General features: G+C 50.9%; 1 protein-coding gene across 8 annotated transcripts in view; it reads right to left on the reverse strand.

The window, feature by feature from the left end:
- The window catches only part of TNIP1 (TNFAIP3 interacting protein 1), a 53,953-nt gene that overhangs the window by 5,418 nt on the left and 29,223 nt on the right, over positions 1–19,312 (reverse strand). For 7 of the 8 annotated variants that reach the window (XM_014543115.1, XM_014543110.1, XM_014543112.1 and 4 more), the window contains 9 exons: positions 18,516–18,596; positions 16,528–16,719; positions 12,874–12,968; positions 10,946–11,066; positions 7,674–7,763; positions 5,822–5,887; positions 5,547–5,678; positions 2,862–2,990; positions 749–880 (listed from right to left, as the gene is read on the reverse strand). In XM_014543115.1, coding sequence (XP_014398601.1) covers positions 749–880; positions 2,862–2,990; positions 5,547–5,678; positions 5,822–5,887; positions 7,674–7,763; positions 10,946–11,066; positions 12,874–12,968; positions 16,528–16,719; positions 18,516–18,596 — 1,038 coding nt within the window. The remainder of the gene's footprint in view (positions 1–748; positions 881–2,861; positions 2,991–5,546; positions 5,679–5,821; positions 5,888–7,673; positions 7,764–10,945; positions 11,067–12,873; positions 12,969–16,527; positions 16,720–18,515; positions 18,597–19,312) is intronic. The other variant, XM_014543116.1, reaches the window with a different exon arrangement.

Below are 19,312 nucleotides of genomic sequence, written 5' to 3' on the forward strand. Positions count from 1 at the left end.
GAAAATAATTTTATGGTTGGGTCACAACACGAGGAACTGTATTTAAAGGGCCAGAAGGTTGAGAACCACTGCCTTAAGGGAAGGGAATAAGGACTCAAGTTCAGAGTCTTCATCAGAAAGAGTATCCGGCTCAAGTTTAATAACACTGTTTTGCTTGCTTACAGCTAGTGTTTTTTTTTTTTAATATATTTTTTTATTGATTTTTTACAGAGAGGAAAGGAGAGAGATAGAGAGTCAGAAACATCGATGAGAGAGAAACATCGATCAGCTGCCTCCTGCACATCTCCTACTGGGGATGTGCTCGCAACCTAGGTACATGACCTTGACCGGAATCGAACCCGGGACCTTTCAGTCCGCAGGCCAACGCTCTATTCACTGAGCCAAACCGGTTTCGGCAGCTAGTTTTTTATTTATGGAAAATAACAAACAGATTTTTCTATTTATGATAGTGATATAAAGCTCCTTTTTAATTACATTTATTGAAAGTAATTTATGTAAAACTTATTCTTAAAATACTAGGTAGATAATGGCATAGTTGGGGTAAGGATGGCTAAATCATAGAGCAATGACTAGTTAGGGACACAATGCTGGAAAGGATAAACCTATAACCAGGCCGGGGTCCTGGCCAAAGGCAGGAAGTGGACTACCAATAACTGCTTCCACGTGATGCCAAGCCCATCCTGGGTGCTCAGGATGCTCCAGCTCCCACTACCACCTCCTTCCTACCTGGCCTCCCCCCAAGGCTCACCTGCTGTTTCAGCAATTCGTTCTGCGTGACCAGCTCCTGTTTTCTGAGGAGGCCCCCAGCTCCTTCTGGGTTCCCAAAGGCTGTTGGTGGAGACGATGGGGAGGCCTGGATGCTCAGTGCTTCCTCTAGGGCCTGAGACCAGGAAGAGAGAAGATGGGTCCATCAGCAGAAGCCCTGAAAGTCAGGTTCCACTGACAGGGTCATCCTTAGGGACGCCCTTCCTGACAATAATGATAACAATAACCACCACTACCAGTACTATTTAATAAATGCTACCCTAGTCATTAATACTATGCACACATCATTTCACTGAATCATCTCCTTGTGAAAACAGGTTCCGAGACCTGAAGTGATTTGTCCAAAGCCACACAGCTCTCCACAGTCCCAAGAAGAAAAGGCTATCATCCCCATTTTACAGATGTGAAAACAAGTTCCGAGACCTGAAGTGATTTGTCCAAAGCCACACAGCAAGTGGCAACGTGGGGATTCAAATCCAGTGTGTGCTATTAACCAGCAGCCTAAACTTCATGAAGAAGGGAGAATTTCCCTTTCCCGGAGCAGGTGTGGCTCAAGCCCAGCACCCAGACCTAGAAGGAGTATTAAGTCCCTCCGGAGAATCTTCAGTCTGGCCTGGCCTGAGATCCGTCAGCCTTTACAACCCATTCCCACTAAACCAACCCTTCTATCCTCCTCTCTCCTGCAGTTAGATTAGACTGGATTTTAATTTCAACTTGCTCACCTCTTAAAAGGTTTCTATTAACTGGTTTTCTCCTTCAGACCTGTTAACTTGTTAGGCGAGAACTTTGGAACACCTCTCACGACTGGCCACCCTCATCCCCACTTCAGCTTCAGCCCCTTGGACAGCAGGGCCTCTGCCCTGCACGTGGCAGCACTGCCCAAGGTGCCTTCCTGGATGGCACGGAGGTCAAGGAAACGTCCCCCAACTTGGATGGGGTCCGCCACTTGGTCTGCTTGACTCCTCCAGAAACAAAGTAGAGTCAAGAGTCGACTCGGGATGCTGCGAGGGGAGGCTATGGCTCCCTTTCATCCTCCTACTCCCTCTGCCCCATTTTTTAGGTGGGAAGATGGAGGTCCAGGGGCAGGGAGGGCCTGGCATCAGTCATCCACACCTGTGTCTCTGTCCCAGCTATGCCAAGGAAACCTGGGGGGAGGAGGGGCATGATCCTGCGGGGCCATCCCTATGACCAGCACCATGTACAGTATTCTGCCTGGATTTTAACCCCAAGTCCCCCAGTTCGGGACACATCATTCTTTTCTCTGAGATCAGGTCCCAAGGACCCAGACTCATCATGATCAATGCTTTTCAAACACCAAAACCAATAGAAGGGGAAAGCTGGCCCATAGACTCAGCAACTCCAGGCCTTCAGAGGTTTCCTCCCAACACTCCCGCCGGCAGTGCCTTCCTCTAACCCTGCACTGGACGGTGGGCAGGGCCAGAATGAGTCCAGGGAGGATTCAGATGGCAACGTGGAGGCCCAGAGAGGGTACAGACCTGGCCGTTCACTGCCACTCGCCTGACTCAGAGGAGAGGGTTTCTGCTTTCCCCAGCCCACCCCGGGCGCCCTGTCTCCTGGGTCCTACTTCACAAGGGTGGGAACCCCGGGGCCTGTGCTCACTCACTCCCGTCAGCGAGTATTCCCTGAGCATGTGCTTTGTGCCAGGCACTGGGGGTATGTGTCCCTGTGAAGACGCGCACCTCCCACCACTGCATGAGAAGACAGATGTTAAATAAGTAATCACAAGAAAATGCGAGAAGGAGCGGGAAAGAAGTTGCTGGTACTCCAGGTGCGCAGAACAGGGCGACCTGCAGGCGATTTGTGGGAGGCCTCGCTGCACCTGAACCATGAGCAGGGTGGCACTGAGTGAGGAAATGGCACGTAAAGGGCAGGAGGGGAGCGAGCACAGGCTCGTCCCAGGGCTGGCCACTGCACGCGGGGAGGAGAAGGCAGAGGTGGGAACCTCGGGTGACACCAGGCCCGCAGCACCCATGCCTTGACCCAGACCTGCCCCTCCTGAGCTGAGGGTTGGGCGCTGGTGGGAGTTGGGCTTAGGGAAGCTCTGGTGCCCGAGGGACCAGGACCAAGGCGCCTACCTTGTTGAGCCGCTGGATCTCCTTCTCCTGGTAATCCCGCTGCCGGGTCAGCGGGCTCAGCTGATCCTGTAGATACCTGACCTTCTGGCGCAGCTCCTTGGCCTCTGCTGACAGCTGCTCCTTGTCGGTCTGCAGGGAGCACAGGGTGGGTAAGCTGGAGCCCCTGCAGGAGACTGGGACTCCCTGCACGGCCGCCCCACCTCTCCGGCACGCCTCCTCTCTTGCTCTCACTCCGCAGCCCTCACTGTGCTCACACAAGGCACCTGAGGTCACAGCAGTAATGCCCAAAGGGCCTGACCTCAAAGAAGAGGCACTTTGGTTGAGTGAAAGGCGCTGGGTTCTGACACCAGCTCCTCCACAGCTGAGACCTGGGGCACTGTCACAGCCCGCTCTGGTCTAAGCTTACCTATCCGCCATAGGCAAGGAGTTTCTTTTGTTTTTGTTTTTCTGTTAATCCTCACCTGAGGATATTTTTTTCCCCTTTGATTTTTAGAGACAGTGGAAGGGAGGGAGAGAGAGAAACATTGATGTGAGAGATTGGCTGCCTCCTGCATGTGCCCCGACTGGGGGCGAGGATCAAACCTGCAACCTAGGTGCTCACCCTTGACCAGAAATCGAACCTGAGACCCTACGGTGCACAGGCTGACGCTATAACCACTGAGACACACTGGCCAGGGCAAGGAGTTCTTAACATGAGTCACACATGGACCTCAGGAAGTCTGTGAGCCCCAAAACAGTGTAAAATTTTGCCTGTACAATTTTCTAGGGAGAAACGCCATAGTTTCTGTCAGATTTGCACAGGGATCTTCTGTGACACAGAAAGTGAGAAACCACGAAGAATCTCTAAAAGATCTTTCTGCTTTTTAGTCTCTGAACCTAGAGGAGAGAAAACACTCAAAGAAATAAAAGTAGCATAAGGCAGAAAGTGTTCCTACACAGAGAAACAGTCCGTCCTGTAAGGTTAAAGAGAGAGCGCAATAGCCGAGAAGAAATCAGGGAAGGCTTCAAGGTGGAAGCACTGCTCCAACACCCGCTATGGAACAATCAGGGCCCCTTCACTGCAGGGCCACAGCTGGATTGGCCCTTAGAGAGCATCAAGTCCTAGCCCCTTTGTGTGATGGGAAATGACTGTGCAGAGAGGGGAGAGGATTTCTCCCAGGCTACACAGTGAGCTGGGGTTAGAGCCCAGTTGTCTTAATTCCAGTGCTCTCTCTCACCTTGCAAGTCACAGGAAGTGTTTAAAATAGGGACAGGCAGCCAGAGGTTGCCGAGGGCAGCCTTGGTCAGAACGGGTGGGAGCTGGTCTGGACTCCTGTTGAAGAGGCTCCAGGATTAGCATGGCCTCTATCGCCATGTGCCCTTATCTACAGGGCTGTGCTGTGTCTCGAAACATCCCACCTCCCCCCAGCTGAGAGGGAGGTGCTGTCAGATCCAGGGACGTGTCTACCTACTGATGTGAGCCAGGAGAAGGGACCAAAGAGCTAGGGGTCACAGGCCGACAGTCACAAGATGTGACTGCACTGAAGAGAAAAGATAGGCCGTGTCCTGCCTAATCCTCATCTTCAAGGGAGGGGTGGTCACGGAGGCAGGCGACAGCCCAGACAAGGCCCCTGAGTGTCCTATGCTGATGAGAGGGAACTCTGAAATGCAAACTGTGTTGAAAATGTCCATTTTGAAGCTAAACAATAATAGCCTGGGACGTTCCCATGAAAGGGAAGGCAACACGATATAAATAAAATCTCCCAGAAGGCTGCGGGTCAGGCGGCCTTTCCTCTTTCAGCCGTAACAGGACCCCGAGGGCCTTGGCTGGAATCAGTCACACGGAGGACAGATCAGATGCTGCTTCTTCAGGGGGCAGATTCCTGGCCCCATGACTGAATCTGATGCCTCTTCCTGTCCCTCCCGGTCCCTGTCACTTCTCCTGTGTAGTATTTAACACGCTTCAGCTTATTTGCTTCTGTAATCAGTTGTTTAGCGTCTCTTCCCCCTCAAAGCGGGTACTGGACGGTTCAGCACTGAGTCTCTCTGCCCAGCACAGTGCCAAGTGTATGATCTGTTAAATAATGACTAGAGCAGTGATGGCGAACCTTTTGAGCTCGGCGTGTCAGCATTTTGAAAAACCCTAACTTAACTCTGGTGCCGTGTCACATATAGAAATTTTTTGATATTTGCAACCATAGTAAAACAAAGATTTATATTTTTGATATTTATTTTATATATTTAAATGCCATTTAACAAAGAAAAATCAACCAAAAAAATGAGTTCGCGTGTCACCTCTGACATGGGTGTCATAGGTTCGCCATCACTGGACTAGATGAATGAATAAAGAAACTCTGTCCCCAACCAAGAGCCATCACAACTCAAACACTCAACAGCACCCACCCCATCAAGTGCCCCCGAGCCGGCCTGCTTCTCTCTCTTTTCTTTTCTGTGCTTCCCTAGCCCACAGATTTTAATTGAACAAAAAGTTCTGTTAGAAAATAAGATATGAAAAGCAATGGCTAATCCAATCTTCTCAATGTGTAGATGGGAAACTGGGGCAAGGGAAAGGAAAGTGCTTTTGCCTGTGGCCACACAGCCCTTTGCACCAGAGCCGGAGCTGGAATCCTGGCTTGTTTACTCCACTGGGGAGGGAGGAGCAGGCCTCCCCGAGCCAAACCCCCAGGGCCCAGCAGCCACACTTGCCTCCTCCATTTCAATCTTGGACTTGGCCAGGAGAAGCTTGCGGTCAAAGTCACGCTGCTTCTGCTCCCGCTCAGCTTCCAGGTCAGTCACCTGCTTCTGCAGGTCCGCCAGCTTCTGGCGCAGCTCAGTGATCTGGGTTCAGAGGCAGAGGGAGGGGGTGCGTGAGCGTGACTGTCCAAGGGACGACGCTGCTGAGCAGGACGGCGGCGGGGGGATGCGCTGACAACAGCTGAGAACCTGGGCTCAGCCTTGACTTCCCGTAACTCCCACACTACCTTCTGCTCGTACTGCTGCTTCATGGACCGGAAATGCTGGTCCCACTGTTTGTTCACTTCAAGCAGCTGTGGGGAGAGAGCGGGGTTAGCAGGGGATAAGCAGAGGACCACAGACAGCCAACTCCACGCACACCAGCTTCCCCAGCAGCGCACAGTGTGTGCGAATGCTGGCTACAGACACTGCCTCAATCTCTTGCTTCTCAGTAAAACTCAGTGCTCCTCAAAGAGAGTCCCTCTGTCAACCGCCACATTTTACCCCTCCAGGGCAGCGAGACTAACACCAAGACACAAAAACAGTATATCAGTTCGGTGTAGAATTATGAAACACACCCCCATTTAGAGGGCAGTTTGGGACTATGTATAACCCCGTAATTCTACTCTAAAAATAGTAACCAAAAGAAGCATAAAAATATATGTATATTGTGATCATTTCAACGTTTGTATTACAAAACAATCTAGAGGCCAACCTAGGCACAGGAGATGGGTGACAGAAATTACAGGGTAATCAGAAGCGGAACACCATGCAGTTGTTCAGAAAACCTAATATGCTGCCTCAGTTCTAAGGTGACACTACTTATTTGTCATACTCTCGATATAACAATTCCTCCAGGACCGAAAACAATCCTACATCACAAATAAAATGATGGGAAAGGGTATCCCAATTTCAGAAACATAAAATAAAAAGTACTCAGAATTAAAGAAATATATATATTAAATATATACATATATATTAAAGGTATATACATATGTACATATATATGTGCATCCTTAAAGTTATAGTTTATTTTAAAGAAAAAAAGAAATTTGTAATGCAATACGTACAATTTTTTCTGCTATTTTAAAAACCAGATTATACATTAGTGAGTACATAGACGAAAACAAGGAATACGTAATGAATTGTTACTAACCGTTAATTGTTACTCTAGGAGGTGAGATTCTCAATCTTTTTATAATGAACATTATATTACTTTGTTAATCAGAAAAAAATACCTTAGGGCAATGCAAGCAGGAAACTAAAATTAATATGTACATAGGCAAAGGACTAATGGAGCCCGCCTTCCCAATGTGCTGGGGCCAGGGAGGCAGAAAGGCCCAGGACCAGGAGAAGGATGGAGCACCGCAGAGAGGAGGGGCTCAGAGAACAAAGGGGGCTGGGCTCCACCTGGGGGTGGAAGGTGGAGGGGGAACAGGCATGAGACAAGGAAATAGCCTCGATCTGGGGGTTCTCAGCTGGTTAGAAGCAGTGCCACAAGGCGTGGGATCTCCCTCTATGACAGTCCCCCCCCAAACCAGTCGCAAGGTGACCGATGAACCCCAAGCTCCCCATTCCTGAGGCTGAAACTCACCCACCTTATCACAACCTCTTTCCACCATTCAGGTTTAGCCTTCCTAAATTACCCCTCCCCTGCCAACAATTTTAGGCGGCTGTGCCCCAAATGCCACCTCCTCAGAGTGACCCTTGTGGGCAAGGGGACTGACCAAGAGACAAGATTCCAGGACAGCCTGGCTGGATGGCTCAGTTAGTTGGAGTGTCAACTCATACACCAAAAGGTTGCTGGTTCGATTCCTGGTCAAAGCACATGCCTCGGTTGCAGGTTTGATCCCCAGTTGGGGCACATACAGGAAGCAAACCGTCCATGTTTCTCTCTCACATTAATGTTTCTCTCTCTCTCTCTCCTTTCCTCAAAATCAATGAAAACATATCCTCAGGTGAAGATTTAAGAAAAGTCCAGCGAGTTACGGGCAGATGGTTCAGTGGTCACCATGGCAACTCACCATGGTGACCTCGGACTAACCAGAGCCAGGGGACAAGGGAGGGCCTTAGTCCTGTGGGTCCTAGGAGGCCACCTACTTCTGTGCGCTGCTGCTCCAGCATCTTCACCTTCTTCTCAGCTGCACCCAAGGCTCCCGCCTCTGGGATCTTACTTGCTGTTGCACTAGCCTGGGGAGAAACACAGAGGGGCCTTTAGCGAAGCTTCACATAACAATACTCTCACTGATCTAAGGCTCCTCACCTAGCCGTTTGTCCCCACCTCTCTACCCTCCCACCCACCAGGACACCGCTACACATCCCAGCCATGACTAAACCCCCTCGGGAAGTCCACAGGGGCTCCTAGGCCCTCCTCCCATCCTCCTCCCACAGCCACTTCTTTCCCTGCTCAAGCTCTGTCTCTAAGGCACTGCCAACTGCTCTCCCCTCCTCCATCCCCATGTCAACCCAAAATCCTCTGGCCTGGAGGTAAGAGTTATATATTTTTAAATGTTTTATAAAACAATTATTTTAAAATGCTTTTAGAAAGATACAAAAATAAAGATGTATATGTCATTAGTACAGGTACACATACTTCCTAGCTCTGTTCTCTGAGAGAGCCTAAAGCAGTGACACTCCAGTAGCAACGAGCACACCTAAGACCCAGATCTTGGTTCCTAAATACCATTCTCCAACAACAAGGAACAGGACTCCTTGGACAAGGGGTTAATTCTAGGGCTGGGGCAGGGAATGGGTTTGGAGCATCTCATGGTGTCAGAAAGTAAAGAAGTGCCAAAAAAATAATGATAATAATAACAGCCTGTCAAATGGGCATAGGAGACAACTTGAAAGAGCTTCCCACAGCCAAGCTGGAACAATGTAAACCAGAAAAATAAAATCATGATAATTTGGGTTATAATCCAAAGAATAAAATAAATATCCTTGAGTCCATAGTGGTAGGAAAATATAGCTGAATAATTAAATAAATGGGGAGAAGGAGCACTCTTCCTTACAGAAGAATTCCAATTAGTGACTGTGGAAAGAATGAGGGAAATGCAAAACTGCCATTATAATACTACAGCTCTCCTAATCACTGCAGTGAGAGTCACCAATGGATACCGAAGCTAGTGAGCGAAAGCAGGAGGAGAAACAGGGCATTTGCATAGCCTCCAAGTTTCTCCTAAAAATAAGTGTTTAATAATTTCAGAGAGAAATTCATCACTTTATATAGAGAAAGCTGACAAACACCCACTTAGCCACATGATCAAGGTTGACAGCAATAAGACACTTGACATAATGCAGTAAGGAGGGTGCGACTCCTGTGATGTTCTTGCCCAAATCCATAACCCCAATCCAAGCACGGGCAAACATCCCATAAACCCAAATTGAGGGACATTCTACAAAAGAAATGGCTAGTATAACCCGAAAGTGTCAATCTTATGAAAGACAAGACAAGGAACCCTGGGACCTGTGACAGATTGGAGGAGACTAAAGAGTCGTGACAACTAAATACAATGTGGGATCTGGAATCACGGTACAGAAGAACATGAGTGAAAAACTGGTGAAATCTGAAGTCTGCAGTTTAGTTAACAGTACTGTGCCCAAGTGTATTTTCTAGTTTTGATCATTGAACCATGGTTTTGTAGGACTTTAAGGCCTGGGGTGAGCCCTGAGAGCAGAACTTAGGAGGCTCAAGTGCCCCCTGCAGGCTAAAGTCTGTAAGCACACCATAGAACCGGGAGTAAAGGGAGCAAGCTGGGGTAGCCCTCCAGGGACCACCACCTCCTCTGAGAAAGATGAGATGGGCCTGACCTTAGAAGCCTGCTGCCTCCTGGAGGGGAGCTGTGCTTAGCATTACTGGGGAAGGAGGAAAAGGGGGTGCCAGGCTCCCAGAGGGTCCATTCTTAACCTCCACAAAGAAGAGAGGAGTCAGACTGCTGGCTGCTGGCACCCAATCTGCCATTAAAAGCAACAGCTAATGTTCACTGCTGACCACATGCCAAGCACTGCACCTACTCTATAGGCACATCACTGAACCCTCCAACTACCCTCTGAGATAGGTGCTAATATCGCCATTATGTAAGGAGGAAACTGAGGCCAGAGAGTATGTAACTTGTCCAAGGTGGCAGCAGCATTCAACCCACATGGGACTCCAGGGCACTGGCTTCACCGCTGCCCATAAGCCCACAGAGCCTTCCTCTGGGCAGGGTGGAAAGACCATCCGGCCTGCAGGGGAGTCAAGTGAGATGAGGTGATATTAAAGGGCTTTGGAAAAGTGAAGAGGCCTGCCCACAGAATCCCAAGAACCCAGAGATCAGGAGTCCCCAAGTCACTTCCAGAAGAGGACAAACAAGGCAGACTCCGACGGGAGGGGCAAATGGAAGCAGAGATGGCCACTTCCCAGTGTGGTTCCCGGCCCCGCCTCGGGTCTGCCTCACAGCGAGTGGTGCAGGAAGCTTGGTTAGTGATGCCACATGACCTCTGCAAGGTCATGCTTTCCAGCCTCCAGGCAAGGCTGGGTAATGGAGTAATAGTCCTGGCTCTGCCAACCTTACAGGGGAAAAGAGATACAAACAGGACGATGGATTGGATTTTTGAGTCTTGGGTAAACTCAATAGTAAGAAGTAATTAAGTTTTACTAGGACAATTACATAGGTGTGGGGCTTATTAAATACAATTGAGTCCTGCTGTGCAGCCATTAAACTCCATTAAAGGGGAAAACGTGTTAGTAAGAAACTGGGACTCAGCCCGGCAGCCAGGGGAAAGGCACTGACAGGGCAAGGAGCCAGCTCCTGCCTGGGGACTGGATGTGAGCCAGGGATACAGCAGCGGTGGTGGGTAGGGGGCAAGTGGGCTGGCCTGGTGGCATTACCAGGCCATGTCCCCCTCTCTCCATGTCAGAGGCTCCCGGGGGCAAAAACAGGAGCTTAGCAGAGTCCCCTGAGAAGCCAGGAATGTCTGAGATGTCAGGCTGACGCTCGGGAGCCACCCTGTAAAGAGTGGGATGTGTTCAGGGAATGTGCTCACACTGAGCCAAGGACTTGACCACCGTCTTTGAGCAATGGAACTGGAGCTATTCAGCCTGGAGAAGAGGGCTGGTGGGGGCCACAGAGCCACGGTCCTGGCTGGCAGCCTGCGTGTGTGTTGCAAGGAATGGATGTTCCATGTGGCTGAAGGCAGAATAAGCATTGAGCGGTGGAAGCTCCAGTGAGGTGAACTGTCAGGCCAAGCTAAGGAAAAGCCATCTAACAACCAGAACCTTCGAACAGCGGAACTGGCTGAGCAGGAGGCAGTGAGCTCACTGCCACTGGAGGTGGCAATGGAGGCTGGCAACAGCAGGTGGGATGCTGTGGAAGGAGTTTCTGATCACATACCTGCAGCTGTCCAGCTACCCCCTTCTTGCCTGCGCCTTCCATCTTGGGTGAGCCTGGCCGCCTGCAGACACCCTCTTTGCCGCTGGTCATCAACAACTTCTTGAGCTCCATGTTTTCCTCCCTGGGTCGGAGGCAAACACAGAAATCACGTTGCTGGCTCTGGGTTAAGGACCTACTATTCATCTGAGTTGCAGCTGAGACCTGGGGTGTAAGGCAAGACCCTGAAACCTTTCCTCTGGTGCAACCAAAAGGCATCCTTAACCTCCTTGTGGCAATCTGTGGGCTTCCCTAGGAGTCGCCAATCATCACCGCAAGGTGTCCCCAACTGGGATGCCTGCAGACATGGGATCCTCAGGACGCAGCCAAACCTGCATTAAATAACCCTGGATCACACTCTAGTGATCCTTCCCAATTATCTTCCAACTCCTGGTGTGGAGCAGGGGAAAAGTCTCAGCGTGATGTCTTGAGCATCTTTCTTGTACTCGCCAGTCTCCCTTGTTAAAAGGGAGATAGCTGCCCAGTCGGTGTGGCTCGGTGGTTGAGCCTCGACCTATGAACCAGGAGGTCACGGTTTGATTCCCTGTCAGGGCACATGCCTGAGTTGTGAGCTCAATCCCCAGTAGGGGGAGTGCAGGAGACAGCCAATTGATGATTCTCATCATTGATGTGTTTTTTTTATCTCTCTCTGAAATCAATAAAAATGATTTATTGAGAGAGAGAGAGAGAGCGAGAGAGAGAGAGAGCGCGCGCGCAGGCTTTAGGCTCAGGGCCTTCAGTGGGCAATGGTACTTTGCCAGAATCAACAACATCCTCTGATTTTCACTACATTTAACGTTGGAATTACCTTTTACTTAGTAGAGGTAATGCTGTCTTCCATTTACTTTAGTGAAAGCTTTCTTTATAGTATTTTTTTAAGTCAAAACATGATTCAAATTAAAGTAAAATTCTTAAGTAAATAACAAGATAGGTGATACAGGACATAATAAAAGTGTGACTGGAATATGGAAAATATTTATGTTCTGTTTGCCAGCTGGGTTTCCACGTAATAGAAAAACAGAGAAGTAAAGTGGCTTTCCCAAGGTCACACGGCTTTGTACACCTGCTCTCTAGTCAGGAATCTTTCCTCCAGCCTGGGTTTTTGGATCCATGGATGGAGTCTTAGAGCTATAAAACTCCAACTACTTGGAAATAGATAAATATATGCAGATTCGAAGTGGCACGGTGGCTCGGTCGTTACTATTGCTCTATCTGGACCTCACATGCCTCTCTGGGCCTCAGTCTCCCTCTGCACAATGAGGTAAAGGTTTAGCCCCTGAGATCTCACAGGCCCTTCGAGTTCTGACAGTCAAGATCGGTGTTTTTCAAGTGTGATCCTGCACCAGCTGACATCATAATCCCAGCGGCCCTTCGGAACATGCAGATGCCTAGGTCTTGCCTCAGACCCACGGTCTCAGAATCTTGGTAGAGAAGGGAGGTGTGGGAATGTAAAATGGGGGCCTTGCCTGATCCTCAGTAATCCTGGTGCATAATTAAGTCCATGATTCACTATCCCTGATGAGGGAGCCCTGACTGTTCTCAGGAATACAGAGCAGAACAGAATGATGACCAGCAGGGGGCAGCACAGTCCTGAGCTCTCCTACAACCAGCCAGCAGCTGTTCACGGTTCACAGGCTAAGCTTAGGCGTAGGCTCCCAAGGAAGAAGTGCAATTTGTACAGACCTTCTTCTGAAGTTCTCAAGGCACTTTATAAATAGACACCCCCCAAGGTACCCAAGAAGAAGAACCAAAGACATCCAAAGCAGGGCTCTGGGCAGAGGCCTCAGAGCTCCATAGGCCTCTGAGCCCTCAGCCCAGAAATCACTGCCATGCACCCGTCCCCTCCTTGGCCATGCGACTCCTCATCCCCGCTCTGAGGAGCCTGGACTTACCGAAGCCTCTCGGCAGCCTGATCCCGCTGTTCCAGGCCCTTGTCCAGTTTGGCCTTCAGGGTCTCATTCTCCTTCCGAAGCTGCTCACACAGGGTCTGAAGGGCAGAGGGGTAGATGAGGACAAGGAAAGGGGAGGGGTGCATCCCTAATCCACGCTGATGTTGGAGGACAGGACAGGGGCTACCAAGTCCTACACATTAGCCCCTTGGCATGGCCTGACCCAACCCCTCCCAGGACGCTGAGAGCCAAGCCGCTGGGCCCACCCAAGCTCCTTTAAGCATCCTCATAAAGCCAGCCATGAGGATGCCCACACAAGAGTCAGCCAAAGGGCCTTTTCTTTCTCCAAGGCAGAGAGCTCCATCTCCCCTCCTTCACTGCTGTTCCCTCATCCTAGAACACTCTTCCCCACAGGCCTTCCCGATTTCTCCTCCTGCTTCAAGTTAGCCTAAACACCACCTCCTCGGAGAAGCCCTCCCTGATTTCTACATCCCAGTGAGTTAGGTCACCTCCATTATTATCCTTGCTCACAGCCCCCTGTTCTCGGTACTTGTGGCAATGAGAGCTGAAGAGCCATTTTTGTCCTCATTTTCTTAATATCCAACTCCAACCCACCCTCTCTAGTCTGTGAGCAACCTGAGGCCTGGGACCCCTCCCCATTCTCTTGTCCACTGCCAGATCCCAGCCCAGCTCAGAGTCTACACAGGCTGACACTTAACTCTGTTGAAGGAACGTACCACTGAATGACTGAATGGCCAAACGAATGAACAACCAGTAAAGATCTGAGACCTAGAGCTCTACAAGCTTAGTCGATTTGGGAAGTGGACGAGGCTTCCACGGTGGTCAAATGGCACGTCAGAAGACAGGGTATCCGGTCAACTCCTCAGGTGTGGCCCAGGCTTCCTTCGCCTCTGAGCCACAGTTCCCTCCCCTACAAAATGTGGGCAACTGCGCCTTCTCTGCCTCCTTCGTAGGGTCCCTCAGAGGACAAACAAGACCGAGAGAGGGCAAGCACCTTTGAACTGTCAGTCCCCTGATAATACCTGATGACCTGTGTTCCAAGAGCTTTGAGGTGAGGGCATATAAGATGGACAGCCAGACTCAGGGCATTACAGACGGGGAAGGGAGGGAGGTGCAGAATAGCAACGGTGCTGTGCCGTGTCGTACTAAGTACTCAAACTTTAACAAATACTGAGTGAGCACCTAACCGCGCCAGGTGCATGGCTGGGTGCTCTTCCACTCACTGCATCATAGGAGCCTCACAGTGTCCTCAAAACGACATAATTCATGTCTATTTTTAAAGTAGGCTAAGGCAGGTGAATTAATTTGCATGAGGTTGAACAGCTGTTAAGAACCACCAGGGGGATTAAACCCCATCTGGCAAGCCCTAATCTGGTCTCTCCCCAAACTTCCCCTCTCCCCCTTTGCTGTGGTCATGTGACTATTTCTGGCCAAGGAAAGATGAGTGGAAGTGATAAGGGTCTGTCCTGGGCTGGCCCATGCACATTCTCTGGTCTCTTCCTATGGCTGTGGCTGTGGCTGCCTCATAATCCAAAGGGCACAAGATGAAGGGGCCGATAAGTAACTGTGGAGCAGAAATGAGGAGTCCCTGCCACAGGGATTGAGTGAAAACTTTTGTTATCCTGAGGGATTTCAGAGTTGTTTGTTTCCCAAGAGAGACTTGGGAAGGCATCAAAGCCTGAACTGGGGATGGTCGGACATGAGAGGTCCGAGGCAGAGAACAGAAAACTACTGTAATTAGTTCCAATGCCTAGCAGAAGCCTTGCGTCATAGCTGGCCTTGAAAATGTTGTCGAGTAAACCAAGAAACAAATCCACAAATGAATGAAGAGGAACCGGATTAATTTGCCTCTACCCATAGGCGGGGCAAATACCCAGGATGCCACAGCCCTGGGTGGGGCCTCCAGGGAACAGAACGTCCTGCTCCTGGACACTAAGGGAAGGCCAGGGTGTGCTGTCCACCTTTCTAGGCTAGAGGGCTGTTCCCTCCAAGCTTCTGGGAAAATGCCCTGCGCACAAAGCAGCTGACGGAGGTGAGTTGTCACAAAGGTCACAGTCCATTGAAGGGGCTAACAGAGCTCACCTGTGAGTTCCTTAGTCCACTCACTCACTCATTCATTCATTTGCTCACCAAATGTGCATTAAGCACCTATTTAGTGCCAGGCACTGGGATACAGTGATGAATATGACAGACACAGTCCCTGCCCCTCCTGTGAGGCTTATATTCCAGCAGGAAGTACAAGGAAAAAAGCCACAAAGCAAATAAACCACCTAATGCAATAAAACTATTACAAACTATGTGAAGAGCTAAGAAGAAAATAAACAAGGGCCTGGTATAAAAAACAACAGAGGTAGACAGGACCCCCTTTGATGAGGCCAAAATGTTGACACTGAAAATTCTGTCATGCACCGGCTTCGCCTCCCCGGAACTCAGCTTTGACACCTCTAAGCCTTGCTGACATCTGAGAATCTCCCTCAGCCTGGCTCTCGGGCTCCAATCACTCCTCCAGCCTTGCCTCCCTTGTGCCCTCACCTGAGGGGGGTTGGGGGTCCTGCACTCTCCTTGGGGACCTCTGCTCCCCACATCTCTCCTCACACTGTCTCCAGCCTGGATGCCCTTCTGCTCTTGTCAACCTAGGCCCTTCTTGAGGTCACACCTGGTAGACTTCTCGCCCATTAACTGGGCACGTGAGTGTTTGCTGCCACGAATGAGACTACTGACCAGTGACTGGAGTAGGAGGGCCCGGGAGGGAGGCAGGGGACTTAAAGTTACAGCCCTGTCACTGAGGGGACAGGTGCTCAGGTCCTGAGCAGGTTCCCTAGGAGCCTTAGTTTTGCCATCTGTGAATCCTGCCCTACCCCCAAGCCCTCAAGGCTAAGACCCCCGGCCCAGTATGGCAGTCTGGTCATCATCAACTTCTAACAGTGACCACTTTTTGAGCACTTAACTGTTCTAGACTGGACTTCATTTATTACTCCCAGCAATCCCATGAGGCAGGCACTCCCAGCACCATGCTACTGAGAGGGACAGTGAGGGACAGAGAGGATAAGTGACTTGTCCAAGGTCATTCAGCAATAGAGTCCCTACTGAAACCAAGGACCATATGGCTTCAAGGCCTGGGCTGGCCTAGAACTCATCTGGCTTCGTTCCCACGGCACGGGGAGGGTTATGAAAGGAAGCCTCCTCTGCTGGGAGATAAGCTGGGATGGTAGTGGAGAGCATGGGCTTTGGAATATGACAGGTTGAGGTTCAAATCCCAAATGCACCATCTACCAGCTGGGCAACCTGTGAAGTGGGGATAATGATGGTCCTCTTGCCTTGGTCCCCTCCCTTTCCCCACCTGTCTGTCGGTGAAGAACAAGGCAGGGCTGTTCCCAGCCTGCCCACATCCACGGCCCCCAACCATGAAATCTGCATTGCCCATCCCATATTTCCCAACTTCCTTCCTCTTCCTCACCCCTTCCCACAACTTCCTTACCCTGCTCACCACCCCAAACAAGAAGCCCAAAGTCAGCCCCCAATGGCAACGTCATTCTCAGAAGTCCCCCGAGTCCCCTGGATTCCCAAGAAGAGCCAGAGGAGGAGGGAGGGGAAGCACACTGCCCACCCAGGTGACCCTCTCCCAGCCAGCCTCACCTGCAGGATGGAGGTGCGCTGCTCATTCTTGTGCACCTTGGAGGCTAGCCGGTTAAACTCGAGGGCCATGCGGCCCAGGTGGGTGAAGAGCTGGCTGTGGTCCGGCTCCTCGGCGCACACGCTCAGGGTGGTCTCCAGGCGCTGCAGGTGGAGCATCAGGTTGCTGTCCTCGTGGGGCAGGGGACCCAGCTCCTGGCGAGGAGGAGGGGAACAGGGCCGTTCTTTACCAGGGTCTGAGTAGGCGCTGCCAGCCATTCTCCTTCTGCTTCCCCATTCCTCATGACTCAGTTTCCCCCTCTGATCCCAGCTCGGCCCAGGGAAATTCTCCAGTTACGCAGGTTCCCTGTCTGGGGCTGACTCACAGGGCAGGACCGGGACTCCCAGGCCAGCAGCTGGCTTACCAGCAGCAGAGCCACTTTCCTCCCACACTCTGGGCCTCCCCGAGTGCCTGGGGGTGGATCGCTCATCTGCTGGGCTTCGGAATCCTCATCTACCAAATGTGCACACACCCGCTCCCTCCCTCCGAGCTCACAGGGTGCTCAGGAGGGTGAACTGCCACATGAAGGCAGCAAGCCCAGGAAAGGGGTCTCACTCCATGCACAGTACTGCTCCTTTGGCTTAGGGAGTCTTACTAAGGGAGCTACACAGAGCAGAGCTGCCTGACTTTCATGTCTATTGTGTGTCTTCTGGGAAATAGCTGCAGCATTCATCAGCTTCTCAGAGGAACCAAGACTCAAGACAGGTTAAGAACCATAATCTAGATATTCCACAGAGTCCAATCCAGTAGCATACATAAGAAAGGAAGTGTACTGTGGGCAAGAGAGTCCAATGTCAACAATCAATCAATCTTTCTCTCTCCATCTCTCCTGTGTCTAGAACATTCCTTCCAAAGACAGTGCCTTAGTTATGCCAACACTGTGCCTGAGGATCCAGAGTGGCCCCTTGCAGCTAACTGCTACCCTGCCAGGCATCTGAGACCCCACCGTCCCCACACACCTCCTATGGCTCCATTCCCAGTGTCCCCTCTGCTCATCCTTCCTGGCCTTGCCGACGTTTCCACTTTTCTAGCAGGCATCCCCTAAACATGGATGTTGCAGGACGGTAGAGCTATGGGGAGCCTCCGGGTTCAGGCTGGGAAACTAAGCTACAGGGAACAGGAACTTGCCCAGAGCCGCCCAGTGGCTCAGTGGCAGCGCCAGGACTGGAACCGAGGCTTCCTGATGCTCAGTAAGTGCCTATGCAATACTGTTAGCACTTTATTCTAACAGGAGATAACGCGGCTTCTTGGACTCTGCATTCATCCCCCACTGCCTCTCTTCATAAAGGATTTGAGGTGGCAAAAGCTGCTCTATTTAAGGTCCATGAATTGCTTCATCCACTCATCTCCCCCACTAGCCTACAAGCTCCCAGAGGGCAGGGAGGCTGTCTTGTCTTGACTCAGCACAGACTAGGCACATGGTGGGGCTAAGGAGGAACTTATTAATGAGATAATGTTACTGGTCCAAGGTCATAGGGCAAATACTTTCTGAGCAGGGGGTTCTTGCCGCCTCCACCAGCTTCTCAGAGCCCTCAGAGACAGAGCAGGGTAAAGGCACAGAAGTTCCCAGGAGACAAAACTCAGAACCTTTCTAACACTCAGCCTGCACAAAAGGGTAAACTGCTTGGCTAAGCTGCTCTGGGTCTCCCTGACCCTTTCTGTTCCACCTTCTAGGAGCCCACTGGCCCAGAGGCTGAGTCATAGCGTGTGGAGGTGCCCGGCATTCATGGAGACCAGCAGGGCTTTCACAATGATCGGGCGCCTGTGTGACCCAAGAAGGGAAGTCACCAGCAAGGGATTTGCATGTTCGAGAAGCATCCCCTCCTCCGGCCCCCCATGGGTCCCCAATTGACTCCAGGGTGCCCTAGGGACCCTGTGCCTCTGACCCGGGGCCAGGTGACTGAAACAGAGAGGAGACATGGGATGTGCCCGGGACCTGCCATCCACTCACCATCATGTTTCTGGTTTGGCCGCCGCTCTCTGGTGGAGAATTCTGCTCGTTGGGAACCACTTCAAATTCAGAGGATGTGCCCTGTGCAGAGGGGGAGTTAGTTACAGGCTGCCTGAGAGAAAAAACACTCAACCCACAGCTGACAGCAGCAGGGAGGGGCAGGGAATGGAAGGACAAAAATCTCTTCTCTCATCCAGTTCATCCCGGCAGCCCCTCCGTGCAGAGCTGCGCTCCCCGGGCGGTTACACATCAGTTCATGTGCGACCATGAAGCAGGATCCCAAGTCTGCCCACAACCCACTCACTGTGAGGTCTGAGCTTACAGGCCCTCTGTGACCAGTTTCCTCATCCGTAGAACAGGGATATTGGGCTAGCTGACCTTGAACCACCAGAACTTCAGGATCTTTTCTTTTTTAAACTTGTACTTTTAAAATCTCTCCCACCAGAGACTTAAAATGTTTTCATGAACTCCATTATGGTGAGTTATATCCCCTTTGGTCAGATAAGGAAACTGAAGGTACTTTCTTAGCTAATGCAAAAAGTAGGGGGTGAACCCAAGGCCTGCAAAACCAATGTTCCTATTACGACCTCGGAGCTGTCTCCCAGGTCCAGGTGTCCCCTGACTGTTCGGATGGAGAACAGACAGCAGTCAGTGCGGCCACACAGAGGTGGTTCTGTGCCAGCCTTACCAAACCAGCTCCAGAAAACCCGATTCTCTCTCTCTTCCTCCCTCCCTTCCACTCTCTCTCTCCAAAAAAAAAAAAAAAAAAAAAAACAAAGGGAAAAAAATTCCCCGGG

This window comes from Myotis brandtii, unplaced genomic scaffold (genome assembly GCF_000412655.1).
Source record: "Myotis brandtii unplaced genomic scaffold, ASM41265v1 scaffold32, whole genome shotgun sequence".
Taxonomy (NCBI): Eukaryota; Metazoa; Chordata; class Mammalia; order Chiroptera; family Vespertilionidae; genus Myotis; species Myotis brandtii.